This window comes from Gadus chalcogrammus, chromosome 1, assembly GCF_026213295.1.
Source record: "Gadus chalcogrammus isolate NIFS_2021 chromosome 1, NIFS_Gcha_1.0, whole genome shotgun sequence".
Classification (NCBI taxonomy): Eukaryota; Metazoa; Chordata; class Actinopteri; order Gadiformes; family Gadidae; genus Gadus; species Gadus chalcogrammus.
Window position 1 is genome coordinate 15,231,118 of NC_079412.1, and position 19,046 is coordinate 15,250,163.

The following is a 19,046-nucleotide window of genomic DNA, read 5'->3' on the forward strand; positions in this document are numbered from 1 at the left end:
TACATACACCGTAAGTTTTAGGATATGGAAGACAGATGTTAAAAGTTGGTATTCAGATCGAATAAACCTAAATGCCTCTCTAACTATCTTTTATCAAACCATTCATTCATTCATAGCTTTAAGGCAAGTATGGTATTTGTATGATGTAGCCAACTGTGTCAGTGAATGTTAGCCTGGCAAGCCAGACGTACCCGGCTGCAAATTACATTTGCTGCCGCTAGGGTGCGTCTAGATTTCTAGGCTGAAAACGGGCCATCAAAAAATTATTGAATGTGGGAGTAGGATTCAACCACAAAGAAAGATAATTCTAACCACACTATAATATGTCATTCATATTCTGCTCAACAAAAATGGGATATATGTGCTTCATTCGTTTAATCATTGGGCTAATAAAACTGATTTGAAGAACCGGATCCTAGCTGCTTTGTAAATATTTTGATAGCAATCAGTACCACACCCAACTTCAAATATTTACTGATTGCCTCTACAATAGCTGGAGTACATTTATACAGCGCATTTCAGACCAGTAGCAACTGAAAGTGCTTTACAACTATTGCATCACATTCATACAGCCTACGGTGTCAGCCATGCGATGCAACAGCCTTGTCGTTGGGGGCAGTAATAATAAGGGTTAGGTGCCTTGATCAGGGACGCCTGACCTTTACTGAAGTGGGAAATCAGAAACTGTCATTCAATTTGTTATATAGCAAATTAATCTATATAATTGATATATTTTTTGGCTTTTAATCACCTAATAATATTATAAGAAAACGTTAATCATGTATTCTGTTTGAGAAGTAGAGGTTCCAAAACATTAAAGGGAACTCTCAAAACAAAGTGATTACTGAGAATGTATGCAATACATTAAAACCTCTTACGAATAATAAATTACATTGTTCAAACATGACATACTGACTGTATAGTCACACAGGAGACTATATCATATGCATTATAGTGTTTGCCGCTTGAGAAAGTCTGAGCAAAACTATCAAGGTAATCAATTGATGTGGTCTACAGTGTTTGAATTTGACCTCTGACACGTGTCATTATTTATTGAGTTGTAGGTAATCCCTTTGGTGGGTAGACTATATGGAGGTCAGTAATCACAGTTGATTTAATTATAGAAGTGTCTCCATTTGTCTTGCATATGTGTTGACACACTACTTTGATCTTAAAGTTTGACAAAGCATAGATACAATTTAGGGAACATTTATAAAAAAAGAAAAAGTAAATAAAGCCTACCACATTTCTCCTCTCATGTATTTGGACAAAAGCCACGGTAAGTCAATAACCGATGGCTCGCCTGAACCATTGAATATCCTTTAGACACATCCTGTTTCTTCCCTGTTGCTTCTGTCAACAAACACAGTTATGTTGTAGCTACCTGGGGTGATACCATAAGGTAAACCCATCATCCCCATCACTCATGTTCTTGGGGGGGGGGGGGTGGGGGATGCTTCATTAGAGATTATTATGAGTGAATCACTAATACTTAGTGATTCCAGACAGAGATGTGAGTCATTTGCTTGCTTGACTGATGGTGAGCTTGTCAGGAAGCAAATCCAATGTGAAAGAAAGTCACACCCTGATCTGAGCACACATATACTTGACTATATAAATACACAAACACACACATACTATGCTCAGCAGGTCACTTGGAAAGGCCATCCCTTATAGAGAAGGACGATTATCTTTTTCCATCGAGGAAAAGGTCTACAGCCCATTTGTCTTCAGACGAGGACATAACTTACTAAACCTACAAGGGACACACAAGGTAAGAGGATGAATACATCACAATATAGTGAAAATATATGTGAAAAAAAACACAAAAAACAAGAACCCTTTTGCAAGCTTGCATTGGTTGACATGTTGTTCTATGTACTTACTGAATGCATATTGAATAGACCTTTTCCAAACGTCTCAGCTCGAGCAAACATGGGCAACGAAAATTCAAAAAAGAAAGGCCCAATAAAGGTAAACAGTTATTTTTATCTCATTCGGAAAAACACATTGTCTACATGCTTTCTCACACATTAAATCAGGGTGTAATGTTTGACCTCCAGAGAAACACAGTATTCATAATCATCGTGTGTCCCTGAAGGGTTAAGGTTCAGGAGCAATTTAAACTTGTTCCAAATGTTATTCCGGTTTTGTGACAGTAAAACTTTGATAATAATTATATGTTTCATTTTTTACAGGATGGGAAAAATGGGGAAAAGCATTTGAATGGAAAAGTTAACAGCCTCAAAGTGAAAAACAAGTCAGATCAGAATGGAGGTGAGTGCCCCTATGGATAGGATCTTAATGTAAACTAAGTTTATTGTACACTGTATCATTATTCATGATTCTTTGTTGATTAATTATCCTACTTCAAACTTTGGTTTGTATGTATTTATATATATATATATATACGCGCACACACACACACACACACACACACACACACACACACACACACACACACACACACACACACACACACACACACACACACACACACACACACACACACACACACACACACACAAATTCACATGTTTTATTTTGATATGACTGTAGATGGGATTACTCTGAGATGATTGGGTAATGCTCTGTAAACACAGTGACTCCCTGTTATATTAGGTATTCTGTCTTCCAAGGTAAACTATATGTGTTGTCATGGATATGTACAGAGTGCAGCTGTTTGATCTGTTACTGAACCATAGCCTCGTGCACTGAATTTGCAAGCAGAATTTCAACAAGTCGTTTGTGCAAGACGTTCTATTGATGATGGGCTGTTATGTCACTCTTCCCAGAGCAGACTAACCCATGTTTGCTTTGTGAATGTTATGTGGTCATTGTGGCTTGAATAAATGTACTATGCTTCACATTCAGCGTTCTTGTTTCTATGTAGATTAACTTCATTAGCATATTATATCGGCTCATCATCCTTTGGTAGATCAGACAATGCAGTGTGCATGAATCATTAATGAACAGGATCCAAACCTTAATTACATTAAAATCATATTAGGTATTCACTTAGCCATAATAGTGATAAACGTCAAGTTATCCATGATAATAATATTGATAGTAATGCATTAATAGACAATTTATTAACATGTTGATATTATCAAACCTGATTTATTATAGCTCATTGCAACAATCATTTCTTATTCACAGCTACCATTGAGAAGGCTGAAAAGCCAAATGGTGAGCTGACCACAAACACCGAAAATAAAGAATCGATAGTTGAAACAGACGGCTTCAATGTTGAAGCACCAGTTAACGGCAGTAAGGACATCCCAGGGATTTCCACAGAAGCTCAGGTAATTTCCCCAAAAAATGTCCCAACCATTCAGAAACAGCAGACGGATGAGGCCAAGGGGGTTCTCAAGGATGATGAAGAAGCGCCTTCTTCTCAACAGCCCGTAAGTGTCATCTTCATGTTAATTTAAGCACTATCATATAATTTTTCAGTTATCCATGTGGCTGAGGGTTTGTATCATTTGATGTTTGAATTGATTATTACTTTGAACATCTAAATGTAAATGTAAACATTAAAACACATTGATTAATTGTGTTAATCTCGCAGTTGCTGAACTGCACAGCAAAAAACATGAAACTGAAATATCTATTAATTCAAATATGAATGTTGATTTTCACAATAAAGGAATCAGGTACGTGTAACAAAGAAGCCACTACGGACGTCATTTCATCGCATATGGAATTTGAACCCCATTACACTGATATTGCAACGCAGACCAAGAAGATATTTAAAGAAGATGCCTTCACGCAGACTGAAGACAACTTTACAGAGACTGCTCTGATCATATATCCAGAAGCTGCTGCCAAAGAAGAGACACATTTTTTCGTTAAAGAACATTTAGAAGCAGTAATGGAAGAAGAATCTGAGTTTCTGATTATTGGTGAACCTGTTTGCAAAGAGACTGCAAATGAGAAGAGGATGGATTCCCAGACAAACCTGATTGTTTTCAGTGAGGTGGTCATCGTGGAGAGCAATGGGCTGCAGGAGAAGGAGGTGCACGAAGGAGAGAGCATGGAAGTCTCAGAGGAGCTGGAAGTCAGCGAAATCAATACAAAAATGGTTGTTGATCAGTTAACCAATGTCCTTGAGATGAGAAACACTGAACCATTGCAAGGAAATGTCACAAAAGAATCAGTTCGAGAAGAACTAGAAACCTGCTACAAAGAAGGAGATCCCCTTTCTAAACATGCCTCAGCAGAAGTAGCGCCCAGAAAGCTTCCAGAAAATACTGATTGTACTCTGGCTGTATATGAGGCTGATTTGGTGTCCACTGATGACATGCCGGTCAAAATGTCAGCAGAAGCCATAGCTCATAGAGTTCTAATTGAGTGCAAAACTGAAAAAACTGAAACTGTTCATATTCAAGAATCTGAAACAGAGCTGAAAGGATCAGACCCTGCATGTGCAACTGAGTTTTCCACAGAAGAAGCTAGAGATGGTTCCACTCTCAAAACCGAAGTTGTCCATTCTACTCTTCGGGTTGTGACGGACAGCGATGACTCCCCGGGAAATCTGCCAGTTATTCAAATGATGGAAAACAATTCTGATATTTTACCTGCAATTCCAGAACCTACAGTGACTCGAGATCCTGCAGGAGAAATTCAGGTTCCTGAGTGTCAGCCGGAAACGCCAATCAAGGACAGTACTCCTCTTGAAGAAGTTATCCATGAGAATGTTGACACAGAAAGACTAGTGGATTGGCTTAATCCCTCAAAGGGAAATAACCTTGAAGAAGAAGAGACTTCAGCTGAAAAGATGAGTGTGGCAGACTTGGATGTGCCGTCAGAAATATGGGAGCCTTTCATTCCAGATGACAAAGACCTAGAATTCCAAACTCGCCCGGAATCCTTCCTCAAAGAACCTTGGACTGAAAACGTTACTACAGAGGAAGAAGAGATTAAAGATGAGAAGAGGATGGATTCCAAGACAAACCAGATTGTATTCAGTGAAGTGGTCATCGTGGAGAGCAATGGGCTGCAGGAGAAGGAGGTGCTCGGAGTGGAGAGCATGGACGTCTCAGTGGAGCATGAAGTCAGAGAAATCAAAACGAACATGGTTGTTGATCAGGTAACCAATGTCCTTGAGATGAAAAATACTGAACCTGTGCAAGGAAATGCCACAAAAGAATCCATTCTAGAAGAACCGGAAACCTTCTATCAAGAAGGAGATTCCCTTTCCAAACATGCCTCAGCAGAAGTAGCGCCCAGAAAGCTTCTAGAAAATACTGATTGTACTCTGGCTGTATATGAGGCTGATTTAGCGTCCACTGATGACATGCCAGTCAAAATGTCAGCACAAGCCATAGCTCATAGAGTTCTAATTGAGTGCAAACCTGAAGAAACTGAAACTGTTCATATTCAAGTATCTGAAACAGAGCCGAAAGGATCAGGCCCTGCATGTGCAACTGAGTTTTCCACAGAAGAAGCTAGAGATGGTTCCACTCTCAAAACCGAAGTTGTCCATTCTACTCTTCGAGTTGTGACGGACAGCGATGACTCCCCGGGAAATCTGCCAGTTATTCAAATGATGGAAAACAATTCTGATATTTTACCTGCAATTCCAGAACCTACAGTGACTCGAGTTCCTGCCGGAGAAATTCAGGTTCCTGAGTGTCAGCAGGAAATGCCAACCAAGGACAGTACTGCTCTTGAAGAAGTTATCCATGAGAATGTTGACACAGAAAGACTAGTGGATTGGCTTAATCCCTCAAAGGGAAATAACCTTGAAGAAGAAGAGACTTCAGCTGAAAAGATGAGTGTGGCGGACATGGATGTGCCATCACAAATATGGGAGCCTTTCGTTCCAGATGACAAAGACCTAGAATTCCAAACTCACCCGGAATCCTTCCTCAAAGAACCTTTGACTGAAAACGTTACTACAGAGGAAGAAGAGATTAAAGATGAGAAGAGGATGGATTCCAAGACAAACCAGATTGTATTCAGTGAAGTGGTCATCGTGGAGAGCAATGGGCTGCAGGAGAAGGAGGTGCTCGGAGTGGAGAGCATGGACGTCTCAGCAGAGCATGAAGTCAGAGAAATCAAAACGAACATGGTTGTTGATCAGGTAACCAATGTCCTTGAGATGAAAAATACTGAACCTGTGCAAGGAAATGCCACAAAAGAATCCATTCTAGAAGAACCGGAAACCTTCTATCAAGAAGGAGATTCCCTTTCCAAACATGCCTCAGCAGAAGTAGCGCCCAGAAAGCTTCCAGAAAATACTGATTGTACTCTGGCTGTATATGAGGCTGATTTAGCGTCCACTGATGACATGCCAGTCAAAATGTCAGCACAAGCCATAGCTCATAGAGTTCTAATTGAGTGCAAACCTGAAGAAACTGAAACTGTTCATATTCAAGAATCTGAAACAGAGCCGAAAGGATCAGGCCCTGCATGTGCATCTGAGTTTTCCACAGAAGAAGCTAGAGATGGTTCCACTCTCAAAACCGAAGCTGTCCATTCTACTCTTCGGGTTGTGACGGACAGCGATGACTCCCCGGGAAATCTACCAGTTATTCAAATTATGGAAAACAATTCTGATATTTTACCTGCAATTCCAGAACCTACAGTGACTCAAGTTCCTGCCGGAGAAATTCAGGTTCCTGAGTGTCAGCAGGAAATGCCAACCAAGGACAGTACTGCTCTTGAAGAAGTTATCCATGAGAATGTTGACACAGAAAGACTAGTGGATTGGCTTAATCCCTCAAAGGGAAATAACCTTGAAGAAGAAGAGACTTCAGCTGAAAACATGAGTGTGGCGGACATGGATGTGCCATCACAAATATGGGAGCCTTTCGTTCCAGATGACAAAGACCTAGAATTCCAAACTCGCCCGGAATCCTTCCTGAAAGAACCTTTGACTGAAAACGTTACTACAGAGGAAGAAGAGATTAAAGATGAGAAGAGGATGGATTCCAAGACAAACCAGATTGTATTCAGTGAAGTGGTCATCGTGGAGAGCAATGGGCTGCAGGAGAAGGAGGTGCTCGGAGTGGAGAGCATGGACGTCTCAGTGGAGCATGAAGTCAGAGAAATCAAAACGAACATGGTTGTTGATCAGGTCACAAATGTCCTTGAGATGAAAAATACTGAACCTGTGCAAGGAAATGTCACAAAAGAATCCATTCTAGAAGAACCGGAAACCTTCTGTCAAGAAGGAGATTCCCTTTCCAAACATGCCTCAGTAGAAGTAGCTCCCAGAAAGCTTCCAGAAAATACTGATTGTACTCTGGCTGTATATGAGGCTGATTGTATTCTGGCTGTATATGAGGCTGATTTAGTGTCCACTGATGACATGCCAGTCAAAATGTCAGCACAAGCCATAGCTCATAGAGTTCTAATTGAGTGCAAAACTGAAGAAACTGAAACTGTTCATATTCAAGAATCTGAAACAGAGCCGAAAGGATCAGGCCCTGCATGTGCAACTGAGTTTTCCACAGAAGAAGCTAGAGATGGTTCCACTCTCAAAACCGAAGTTGTCCATTCTACTCTTCGGGTTGTGACGGACAGCGATGACTCCCCGGGAAATCTGCCAGTTATTCAAATGATGGAAAACAATTCTGATATTTTACCTGCAATTCCAGAACCTACAGTGACTCGAGTTCCTGCAGGAGAAGTTCAGGTTCCTGAGTGTCAGCAGGAAACACCCATCAAGGACAGTACTCCTCTTGAAGAAGTTATCCATGAGAATGTTGACACAGAAAGACTAGTGGATTGGCTTAATCCCTCAAAGGGAAATAACCTTGAAGAAGAAGAGACTTCAGCTGAAATGATGAGTGTGGCGGTCATGGATGTGCCGTCACAAATATGGGAGCCTTTCTTTCCAGATGACAAAGACCTAGAATTCCAACCTCGCCCAGAATCCTTCCTCGAAGAGCCTTTGACGGCAAGGATTACTACAGAGGAAGAAGAGATTGCCATACCTGATAAGTCTTTTCCAATGACAGAACAACAAGAATACAATCCTGTTATATATGCTTTCAACACTAATAATCAACACCTGATTGCTGAAGTGGTACCGGAGTCTGCCATCCATTCTCTCATAAATTTTTTTGAAGGTATTGTCCCTGCTGAACCTTCTGTTGAAGCCAACGTCTGTTGTCTTCAAGTTGTGGAAAAGACACTCAGTGCTACACATGTGATGCCTCTTTTTGGGGACTATGAGCATAGTGCCATCTTTAATGGTGACCCTCTACTTGACAATGTCATCTCGCCCAAAAAAGAGTCTGTTGCCGAAAAGGTTTTAGAAGCAGCAATTGATGCCATGTCTAATGAACTCATCATTGTCGCCGAAAGTTCTGATGAATAATCCAGCAGAAATGAACCCCCCAATGTACTATTGGAAGGACTCATGGAGTCCAGCCTTCAAGATCTTGAAAAGGTACAACTGGAGGATACCAGCCCTGAGGATTTGTTAATGGATTGCATTGAACAAAGGTTGAATCTTAAAGACACAAAAATGACTGAGGCAGCCGACCAGTTCCCTGAAATACCGAAACAATGTTCGCAAGACACTGTTAATATCTTCGTTGATGAATAGCTACAGGTCATGATTAACGGATATCAAGAGAATGTAACCCAAGAGATATCAAACGTTGATGAGGATTCTAAAAAATTAAAAGAAGTACTGCTGATTTAATGTCTCCCACTGATGAGAAAACGTTAGAACCGAGTGCAAACCCTGTTGGAGAAGAATCTCAAATTCCCAAGTGGATTACAGCGCATGCTGTGAATGACATTGAAGAAATAAACATTTCCACGGATGCTGCTGAAACCAAAAATACTTTTGTTCCTTTGGGTGATCCAGTAATGGAGATGGTGCCACTAGAGGGGGCACACCGGGCAATTGAACTCAATGAAATAGATAGTACTAAATAATATGAACGCATTGAAGTGACAATGGAACATAGGGCATTACCGCTAGAATGTGAAGAACCAAACAATACATACACAGTCAGCACTTTGGATGACAGTGAACAAAACATGTCTGTTTTATTGAAGGGGATGCAGTCATGCTGACAACATCAACTGTGGAAGAGTCAGCATCAAATCTTGAAAGTGTTGAAACATCTTCATTCCTTGTCCTGTTATGATGAATGTGAAGCTAAATGAAGATGAGAAATAGCAAATACTTAATAATCAATATAATCAAGCTATTCATTTACTCCTGTTTTATGTCAGTTATGACGTTTACATTGTAGAATGTCTGATTTGCATTTTTAAACAATGATTTCTGTTTACATTAGAAAGGGCGGATAGCTCTCGATTATAATGTAGTGTCAGGCAATGTAGCAATTTTCAATAAAAATCTAAGAACTGTTGGTGAGATGGCTCCTTTTTTGTTGATACTATTATTTTAACATTTCACATTATTTAAAACTGTGACAACTGTGCAATGCATAAACGTGTGCTATTAAAGTCAGAATAGTTAACATCAACAACGTTAATGTAGTAACATTCACTCATTGGGGAAAACTTTACAATATGTAAAGAGTCTTGCAATTACAACACAGGAAGGGACCAAGTATTTCTGACATTTCTCAGAGCATATCGCCTAGGCATTGTTGAATATCAATGAGTGTGTGTGTGTGGAGGGGGGGCACGGGCATTAATAAAAGGGTGATTGTTGCCATGGGCCTGAGTAGGCAGAGGCATGGTTGGAATTGTGCTCCCATCTCAATGCTGCGATTAAACACACTCACTGCTTGCATATCGGCTTCACTTCTACTTCTACTTCTCAAAGGCAAATTCTTTGTGGCATATAGGAGCAAGACGGCACAGCGAAGGATCAAGACTCAGAGACGCTTGAGGAGCCAAAAAGTGTGACTTTAGATCTTAAACTAGCAGCAGGACAAACTGATAACGACGATCAAAAGAGTCAACCAGAGGAGAAAAAAGAGGAGAGCGACCAGAATCCAGTTATGAACTTCTTCAAAACACTAGTAAGTGCAACATATCAAATAAATAATCATGGGTGTAAAGGTTATATAGTCAGAACCTGCATTTTATTTCGTTTTCCTCAAAATATGCTTCTAATCCATCCTACAATATTGAAGTAATTGCCTTAAATTCTATAAATAAGGAATGGAAGAAGTAAAATAAGTAGAGGTGGAGGTGGAGGTGGAAGAAGTGATTTTTTAAGGCAACTTTATAAAGCTCTTAAATAACGTAATTAGGGAAAATGTATACTATTCAAACTATGCATTGCATTTTAGAAATTAATTAAATGTGTACTGCAATTTTCTTCTTCTCCATGAGTGCAGTGGCTTTGTGTATTCTTTCCCAGGGTAAATTGTTGGGTATAGGCCCCATTCCATATAAAATAAAGTAATAATCGTTTTGTTTAGAAATGTATCTGTCATGTTGGCGGCGCGCGATGAAAGCAGTACAACGGGAAGCCATTGTGTCTTCCTCGTCTTTATCGTGCCTCTACTTGGAACAGTGCCTGTTTAAAGAGTTAGGATTGCCCCCAGCCCCCTTCTAATCAAGTCTCCCAACATGCGGCACTGTGGCGGCCATTGTTCCGGCCATAGTGTGAGCTCACAACGAAGGCCTGTGCTTCTGGAAGTTGAGATGTGTGAAGATAGAGCGAGGGCAGGCCTACGCCATCTCCACCAGACAATGGCTGTCCCAGTGACAGTGTATGTACTGTATGTGCTCTGTCCCTGGGCCTCTGTGTGGCTCAGTGTGGGGCTATCATAGCGGCCTATGTCTGCCTATCTGAAAAGGCTTCTGTTTTGTCCAAGTAATCATGTAATAATTCCAACCCATAGACATTCATGTTAAACATTTAATATTACAATGTACCTAATTTATTTCATTTTTTCTTAGAAATATGAAAGGATGCCTTGATATTTTATCAGAAGGTCATGACATTTACTTTTCTGCTATGTTTGCTTCTTTGCCTTTGTGTTTGTATGTGTGTGCGTATGATGTCAATTAACATGAGTGAAGATATATTTTTTCTTGTAATACAGGTGACTCCTACTAAATCGCAAAAAAAGGAAACAGCTACCCCTGATGTTACAAAAGATCAGGTGATCACAATACACCCAGATAAAACATAAATAGCCCCACACGTAAAGTCATCACTATGCCTTTGGCCACACATTTTGGGAAAATATAAAATAAAAATAACATGGAAAATTAAATTGACTGCACCAAACCGACTTCCAGCACACAGAGGACATTTGCCTCTACATTCCTATGTTTTAAAATAGTTCAGTAAATGACCGATGCTTGCTTTTTCCTACCACATTGAGTTATGGCGCACCCTCCAACCAATGATGTTTCTTTCTAATTTTGTATTCATTAATTTGTCCCACTAACCGCTTATTTTCTTTTGATGTGGAACAGCCCCCGGAGGAGACTCCGCCAACAGTAGCCTCTACAACTGTGAGCACTCAGTGTATTACATTGATTATGTTGCATTAGGTTGTACAGCCTTTCATTATGAATTAACATGAAGATGCTTCTGCCACTTGGATCAACTCACTTATATCTTGCCACATAATAAACACATTCCTTTATTTGCTTTATTTTCAATTTCCCCCAGTGCAAACACTGGGGGAAAGTATTTTTTGGAAAAGCATCCCCCTGTGAGCAACAATAAAATAAAGATGTGATTCCTCCCTCCAATGCTGTAGGTCGCACAAGTACCTGAGCCTCCGGCTGCAGCCAAAGGAATGTCTATCCCACCTCCCCCTCCTCCAGAACCGCCTAAAATGGAAATTAAAGGGGGGCTAGCCGCCCAGCAACAGAAACCCACACCAAAGGAAGGGGCGAAGGCCTCTGCAAAGCAGCCAGATGCCGCAAAGGGCAAATCGGCTAAGGAGACACTGAGCAGCTTTTTCCGTTCAAAGGTAAAGATGGGAGCGAGATATAGACACATATACCATTATTAGTTTGGATCGATAAATATAATAATTTCTAAAGAGAATTGTGTCCCTATGTGTGTTCCATGATAACATATTTATGTAATGTATGTAAAAATTTGAGGCATCTAAACCCAAGAGTGCCCCGTCAAGTGGAGCCAATGCCCCAGCCAAGACAGATGCAGTGGTACAGTTGATTCTCATTAGTCTCCTAATATCCCACTGACTGTGCTAGCTTCCCCTCAGACACTGCATCTAACAACATTAAACTCACATTGCTCTCACCCGGAAGAGGCAAGAACTGCGCAAATGACTGTTTTCAAATAAGAATTACATGGGTAGCCATCTGTCAGTGTCATCAAATGCAATTACATTGACTTAACAATCTTTATGAATGGCCGGGTAAGGATATGGAAATACATCCATTCCTCGATTCCCTCTGAGGTCCAGTGAGGACAATCGGCATCGAAAACAAGACAAAATGTGACATTCTAACATTCTAAATGGCATTAAATCACTTTCTGGCAGGAAATCAAGGAAGTGCTGCAACAAGTTGATCAAGTGCAGGTAAAGAGGAGAATAACATACGGTATTTCTTTCTAAGGAAAACTTTTCTTTTAACTTGAAGGTAAATAGACAATAAAATAGATAATAATATCTTCTTGCATAGTGCATTTGCACAACAACCAAATTTTAATTTGATTTATTTCCGAATGTGTAGCATGGTAAACGTAACTAAGCATAAAAGCCATCTAATGGAATAAAATATGGCACATATCTAGAAATACAGAAAAATATTTAGCATTCTACATTTACCTTAATATAAAATCAGTTTTGTTCTCCAGAACACTGTCCCGGACGAGCCTGAACCTGTTTTAGAAGTCAAGGTAACCAGCGTAGCACAATGAATGATCCTTCTTAGAAGATATCCTTGGCCCTATGATAGACCCTTTTTTAAATGGTCAATAATATAGATCAGTTTAAAGTCTCTGTGACTCCTGTAGTCTATCATTAACTATACTACACAAATTTTGACATCCTAAGCAATAAACCCCTTAAAAAATTTCTTGCCAGGAAACAGTGGAGTGCTTGCCACAACCAGTTGTCGAGGTGCAGGTAAATCACACGAGAATAATATAATTTAGGCCCTGTGAGGCTTTTCTCCAATAATATTCATCCTACTTAGATTGTGTTGACTAGAGGCAGAGCTGTTACACTTGAAGGAATCCATTTTGCTCCAGTAGTTTTGTATTGACAGAAAGGTGTGGCTATTTCAATGAATTTCCAACTGAAGCAAATGTGAATCCCAAGCGATGTCATGTCCAGAACAGCTCAGCGTGTTCACTTCTTTCCCCTTCTTGCCTTAATTAATATCACATAAGCTACTTCTTGTAATATTAATAAGCATCAGAAAGCTATGTTGTTGTTTGTTTGTTGCCCACATCTATATGTCTGCAAATCGTTTACTTCTCTGCAGACAGTAGAGGAGGTGGTCCCAGAGCCTGTTGTTGTAGAAGTAGAGGTAAACCTTTGGGAGCATCTGTCCCGACTTCTTCGATAAACCCCTGTATTGATTATTTTGCTGCTCTGCATGACGCAAGGGTCGTTCCTACTTCATACCGGGATTCATCCATCCTCTTCTCATTTTTTCTTCTGTGGTGTTTTGGTTCATTTGGCCTTCCTTCATCCTTCCAATCGTTCTGGCAGGTGGCGGCTGGGCAAACTACTGGCTGATTCGGCAGGCATAAACTGTAGCTATAACTCAAGTTTTAGCTTTTTACTCAATATCGTCTTCTCTTTCAACTCATTGAAGAAGGCTGACGCCTCCAAGACCACCACGCTGGAGGCGGATGTGAAGCCACAGGCGGCAGCCCCCCTGCCGGACGACAAGAAACCTGCAGCAAAGTCCCCCTTCTTTTCCTTCTTCAAGCCCAAGGTACTAATGATTCAAATTAATCAATGTTAAATCAATGATGCAGTGAGCATTGAAAATGCAGGTGTTGACGTTATGAGATGCAGAATAACATGAGCATTGTGGTGATTGGAGGTACTGGTAAACCAAATGGCAGCTAAAGTCCAATCCGCCTCCACGAGCGGAGTTCGGCTCCTCAGGAGAACTGCCGGAGGGGTAAATATAGTGAGATGATGGCTGGGAGCCTGGGGCTACTGTTTGTTTAACCAGTGATTTAATCAGACGTACGCTTGTCGTGTTTCGTTCTGTTTTCCATGTGACGGGGAAATGCAAACGCATGCTGTCTAAAACCTAGCTGTCTAAACAAACGTTGTCACTATACGCTTTAAGAGTGATATAATCTCATCTGCGTGGCTTTCGAGGTCCCCCCCCCACCCCCCTGTGCTGTCGGTGTCCTAACCAGACGTCCCAGATGTTTGTGTCCCAAAGTTTGTCACCCTGTACGTTGCTCCGATAGCTGTACCGCTCTGTAGGTGCGATTCTTAATTGGTTTGACGACACATTCAGGCTGCAGAGCCCAAGAAGGAGACTGCTGCACCCCCTGCAGCCATGGAGGCAGCCCAAAATACCAAGGCCAAGGAGGAGCCTAAAGCTGCCACCAAAACGGCAGAGGCCTCTGTAGAAAACAAGGCCCCCTCAGAAGCTGCTCAGGGTGGAGACGAATCCGCCAAAGCCCCCAAAAAGTTAGAGAAGAGGAACTCCATTAACTTGTTCTTCAAGACCCTGGTAGGGAACTTTGCTTTTGTCTTTCAGCTCCTATGATCAGGAACACAAGACGGAACTAGGAATAAACTTAAGAAAATAATATGTAATAGAAAAATGGAAAAATGTAATTGTTTACTGATAATGATTTATCAGTAAATAATAAAAATGTCTATTATGTCTATTAACTAACTATTATTTTATTAAGTTTATACATATTGCCACAAATGGGTTACACTTATACACGCGGCGACTGAAAAAGCATTTCAATTATCATCATGGAACCATCCTGATCTTGTAAGTTCACATCATCACAGCCTATCCCAAAAAGGCTAAGATAGGACTAATCATTGGTAGGGGGAGGGGGTTTCATTGACCAACAAGGAGTGCGACAGGCTCCCCCACTGGGAGGTCTGGCAGCTTCCGGCACCATGTTGTGTCATCCATATAGATAATCTTCAAGTCAAGCCACCATTATAATGCAAATGGTTCAGAGTAGTGTGCTTTGACTAGATTGTTATCAGCTCATGGAAATCATGTGACACCTGCATTTATCTATTATTGTGAGTATTGAATTGTTTGTTTGTGTATTTGTATGAACATGCATGGTTAGATATGCATTGATTGAATTTAATTTTCCTATGTAGGGGAAGATATTATGATTCTGTTTGATTCAATACTTTTGTTAGCAATGGCAGATTATTTCCTGCAGATATTTTTCTTTCCACTAGATGGTGAGCTCAGTCGCTTATATCATAACACATAAAACCACCACTGGTATGAGGAAATGACAGTTTCTCATTTGGCTCTAATTCAAGAGCACACACACACACACACACACACACACACACACACACACACACACACACACACACACACACACACACACACACACACACACACACACACACACACACACACACACACACACACACACACACACACACACACGTAGACAGTGTGTGAATGTGAAAAAAAATTGCAAAGTCAACAAAATACCTAAATGCTGTAGAACTGTTGAAAAGTAGATCTATCTAGTGACCCATGAAGATACTGCAGATATTGAATACTGTACATATGTATTTGCAGAGCCAGAAACGCAACTCTTTAGATGCTGGGGTCCAGACAGAGTCAGCGGCTGCCGCTCCTGCCTCAGAGAAGACCAAATGAAATGAGAGACGACACTGATGACATCACTGATTGGGCTCTGTGTTTTCACTCTTCTGAAACCATTTGAAAACCGATTCCGTTAACAGCAATTATTCTGTATCTCACAAATACACTATGGAAACGAAAGTGATTGAAAGAATACAAGCAAGTGAATTTGTTGTATGAAATAGTAAAAGTAAAAGCAGATTGTTGACTGTCTGGAGATTTGATGTTGTTGAAGGATCACGTGTTCATTAAGGACACACTCACAGAACTGAGTCTATTGAAATCTGTATTCTTTGTTAAATCAGTGTATACGACTGAAGTATGAGTATCGGAATTTCTCACCTGGCTGCTGTAAAATGCGACTTATCTGAATTGATTGTGGTAGCTTAACCATTTAACAAATCTAATGATCTTAATCGTATACAACAATTAACTTTCCGCTATTCAGTTATTCCTTTGCATCAATAAGCATTTTTAAACCCTTTATATATTTTTTCTTTGTATATTTTCTTGCTTTCGAGGTGAATGTCCTTACTGCAGATATATCCTGCTAAAATGACTTAAGATAAGCCGAATGACAGCTGTCAGGTCCGCACTCTGATGTTACAGAGCACTTCGATATTAGGTAATACTTGTTTATATAAGTGTTTGTATGTTAACAGCAATGCAGTTCCCTAATGGCATGACATTACAATCTTTACTGTTCTTTTTGGAATTGATGGAAGGTAGATCGGTTTTTAAAAGTTTATAAGACAAAAAACAGGTACATTTGCATTGCTGCAGCTTGATTTGATTGCACCTCTTTTATTCATATAACTTAAAAGTTATCAGGGTCTGCGAACACGTGTGATAATAACATGAAATCTGTCTTTATGAGAGGCTTATTTCCTTAACTTGCACTATATCTTCAAGATAATAAATATGTTTATATGATGTGCCCTGTCAAGTTTTTAAAGTATTCAAGACTGCAATGAAGATGATGGGAATTTCACTGACAGTACAGAAAACCACTGACAGTACAGAACAACATTTGAATTATTCAAACATTCATAACATATCCCACTCACACATACACATACAGCATTCAGATGTTTACATCTTGAGAGCGTCAGGAGGCCCTCGATAAAGGACCTGCCTCCGTCTGGGCCCCACCCATGCAGAGAATGCTCTCATACTATTTTGAAATGCCTGGGAAAAACCGCCCGAAAAATGTAATGTATTAAAATAGTTCTGTGAACATATTTTTGAATAAGGAAAAACCCAGTGAATTACAACTGTGCCAAAGCAATATGATGACCATAAATATCTCATAAAAAAACCTCTCCTATTTCCTGTTCAGTTGGTCATAATGAGTCACGGGTCACACCATTTCAAAGAAATGCAGAACCCACGTTGTCATACAATCCTTAGATTTGTAGGAGGACAGAGTTGTTAATTATAGGAACCAAAAAAGATAGCAGGTGGTTATGTGTGGAACGTGGAAGAACTGTCGAGTGCCACTGCACAGAACAACAGAAATGTCATACCTCTGTGGGACTTCAATAGTTCAATGTTGTATGCTATTTATGTGATGGGTAACATGTTTGCTTGAAAAATAGAATGTGTTGATGCGGTGGTTTATTTTCTTCTAGTGGCACTGGTGAGCCATCGAACCAAAGTCATAACTGATGTACCAGCATTGTTATCAATCTGAACCATTCTTATACATTAAGCTCAAATTGAAATGATATATACAACAATGTAATAGTATATTTTATACATATGAATGAATGCTAATGACTAAAAGTTAAATTAAAAAAGGATCCGAGGTCACAGTCGCTTTTTTAACATTTAGAGAGCTTTAGTTTTGTAGGAAGACATCATGTTTATTGCCCAGTATATAGATTATAATAGTTATGGCGAATGTGATGGGCTTTAGTATTCTATTTCTTTGTGTTATTCATGTTGTATTTACCCAAGAACATGCAGCAGCCTATTCAAAAATGTAGGGCACAGTGCACTCAAATGCAATTCATGTACATTTACATTCAGGGCATTTAGCAGACGCTTTTATCCAAAGCGACATACAATAAGAACATTTGTCAGAAGAAAGAGAAAAAACAATATTTTGTTGTCGGTACAGTAAGGATGTTCATAGAAACAAGCGCCAAGCACCAACAATCACTAGGTTAACCCATTCCCCATATGCAACCAAGATAGCTTGGATAAGATGCAACACAATGCTAAGAATTTTTTTCTGTATTTTGTATGTCCTAGTGCCAGGACACAAAATACAATAACTGCGTATGTGAAAGGAAAATATGATAATAAGAATACACACGTAAAACAATAAACAGACAAGCAGCCTCTTTAAGGTTGCCATCGATAAATAGTGCAGTTTAAAAAAGGTCCATGGGGGTTTCCTCAATGGCTGTTGGTGCAGTTCATCCAAGAGTAAGGAATGTGACTGTGTTATGCTGCGACCCACTCATGAGGGGCGATGGAGTGAGGGATCCCTGTTGTCAGCAATAATGTGTATCACTGCTGCGAGGTATCATGTAGTACTAGATAACACTCTGAGATATGGACCCTATGCAATCCGGCTCTTGGCATGTTTACGGTTCAATCAAGATGGTGACGAGGCCACAGGGACTGTTGCTTTGTTGGTGAATCAGCCGCTAGGGGGGATGGGCTACTTTCAAGTTGTGTGTGTGTGTGTGTGTGTGTGTGTGTGTGTGTGTGTGTGTGTGTGTGTGTGTGTGTGTGTGTGTGTGTGTGTGTGTGTGTGTGTGTGTGTGTGTGTGAGTAAGTGCATTACCGACACTGTGATACAAACACATTCAAATAAGGGAGAATCTTGAGAGCGGGGAATTCCAATAATCTCTCCTGTCTGGTTTATTAAACTTCTCCTTAAATAACCAAAACATTGGAATAAGTAAACCATCTAAACAGTACCCCTGATTTCAAAGTAAAGTGCATAAAATGCATAAACATATCTAGAGATGTGTTCTTATTTGTTTTTATATATATATTTAAAAACAGGTTAAGATACTTTAGAAATGTGAACAGGACCTTATAAATGAGGTAATCTGATCAAATCCTATTCAAGCTCAGAACATTAATAATAGGGTGTGATAAGAATGACGGGAGTGGGTGGGAAAAGGACACTAAAAACAATCAGTGGCTTTCAGGAGTCATAGGAGGGTTTATAAAGGCAAGCAGTCTGTGAGTCTGGTGCGGAACAATGCAGTCAACTGCTTCTGACACATCAAGACAAAAACAAGTCAAAACACACAAGAGGCCCCTCGCCCATATGTTGCTCCAAAACCATCAAGAGTATC

General features: G+C 40.1%; 1 protein-coding gene across 7 annotated transcripts; it reads left to right on the forward strand.

The window, feature by feature from the left end:
- Nucleotides 1-1,596: 1,596 nt before the first annotated feature.
- bcas1 (brain enriched myelin associated protein 1) lies at nt 1,597-17,521 on the forward strand. 7 transcript variants are annotated; one of them, XM_056591430.1, is made up of 16 exons: nt 1,597-1,774; nt 1,905-1,974; nt 2,199-2,277; nt 3,160-3,407; nt 9,789-9,965; nt 11,001-11,060; nt 11,380-11,418; nt 11,670-11,885; nt 12,426-12,464; nt 12,743-12,784; nt 12,972-13,013; nt 13,375-13,419; nt 13,711-13,833; nt 13,945-14,025; nt 14,377-14,595; nt 15,661-17,521. In XM_056591430.1, the coding sequence occupies exons 2-16, from the start codon at nt 1,936-1,938 to the stop codon at nt 15,739-15,741; spliced, it is 1,530 nt and encodes a 509-aa protein (XP_056447405.1). In that variant the 5' UTR covers nt 1,597-1,774; nt 1,905-1,935; the 3' UTR covers nt 15,742-17,521. The 7 variants fall into 7 exon arrangements, with proteins under 7 accessions (XP_056447405.1, XP_056447406.1, XP_056447408.1 ...); XM_056591431.1 differs by having other exon boundaries at nt 1,925-1,974; XM_056591433.1 differs by lacking the exon at nt 13,945-14,025.
- The last annotated feature ends 1,525 nt before the right edge of the window (nt 17,522-19,046 follow it).

Excerpts from the sequence above, each read along its gene's own strand:
- bcas1 (XM_056591430.1), top strand. The coding sequence starts at position 1,936 with ATGGGCAACGAAAATTCAAAAAAGAAAGGCCCAATAAAG. Across the intron at positions 2,278-3,159 it reads CAAGTCAGATCAGAATGGAG|CTACCATTGAGAAGGCTGAA; the intron begins GTGAGTGCCCCT and ends TCTTATTCACAG. Across the intron at positions 9,966-11,000 it reads TGAACTTCTTCAAAACACTA|GTGACTCCTACTAAATCGCA; the intron begins GTAAGTGCAACA and ends CTTGTAATACAG.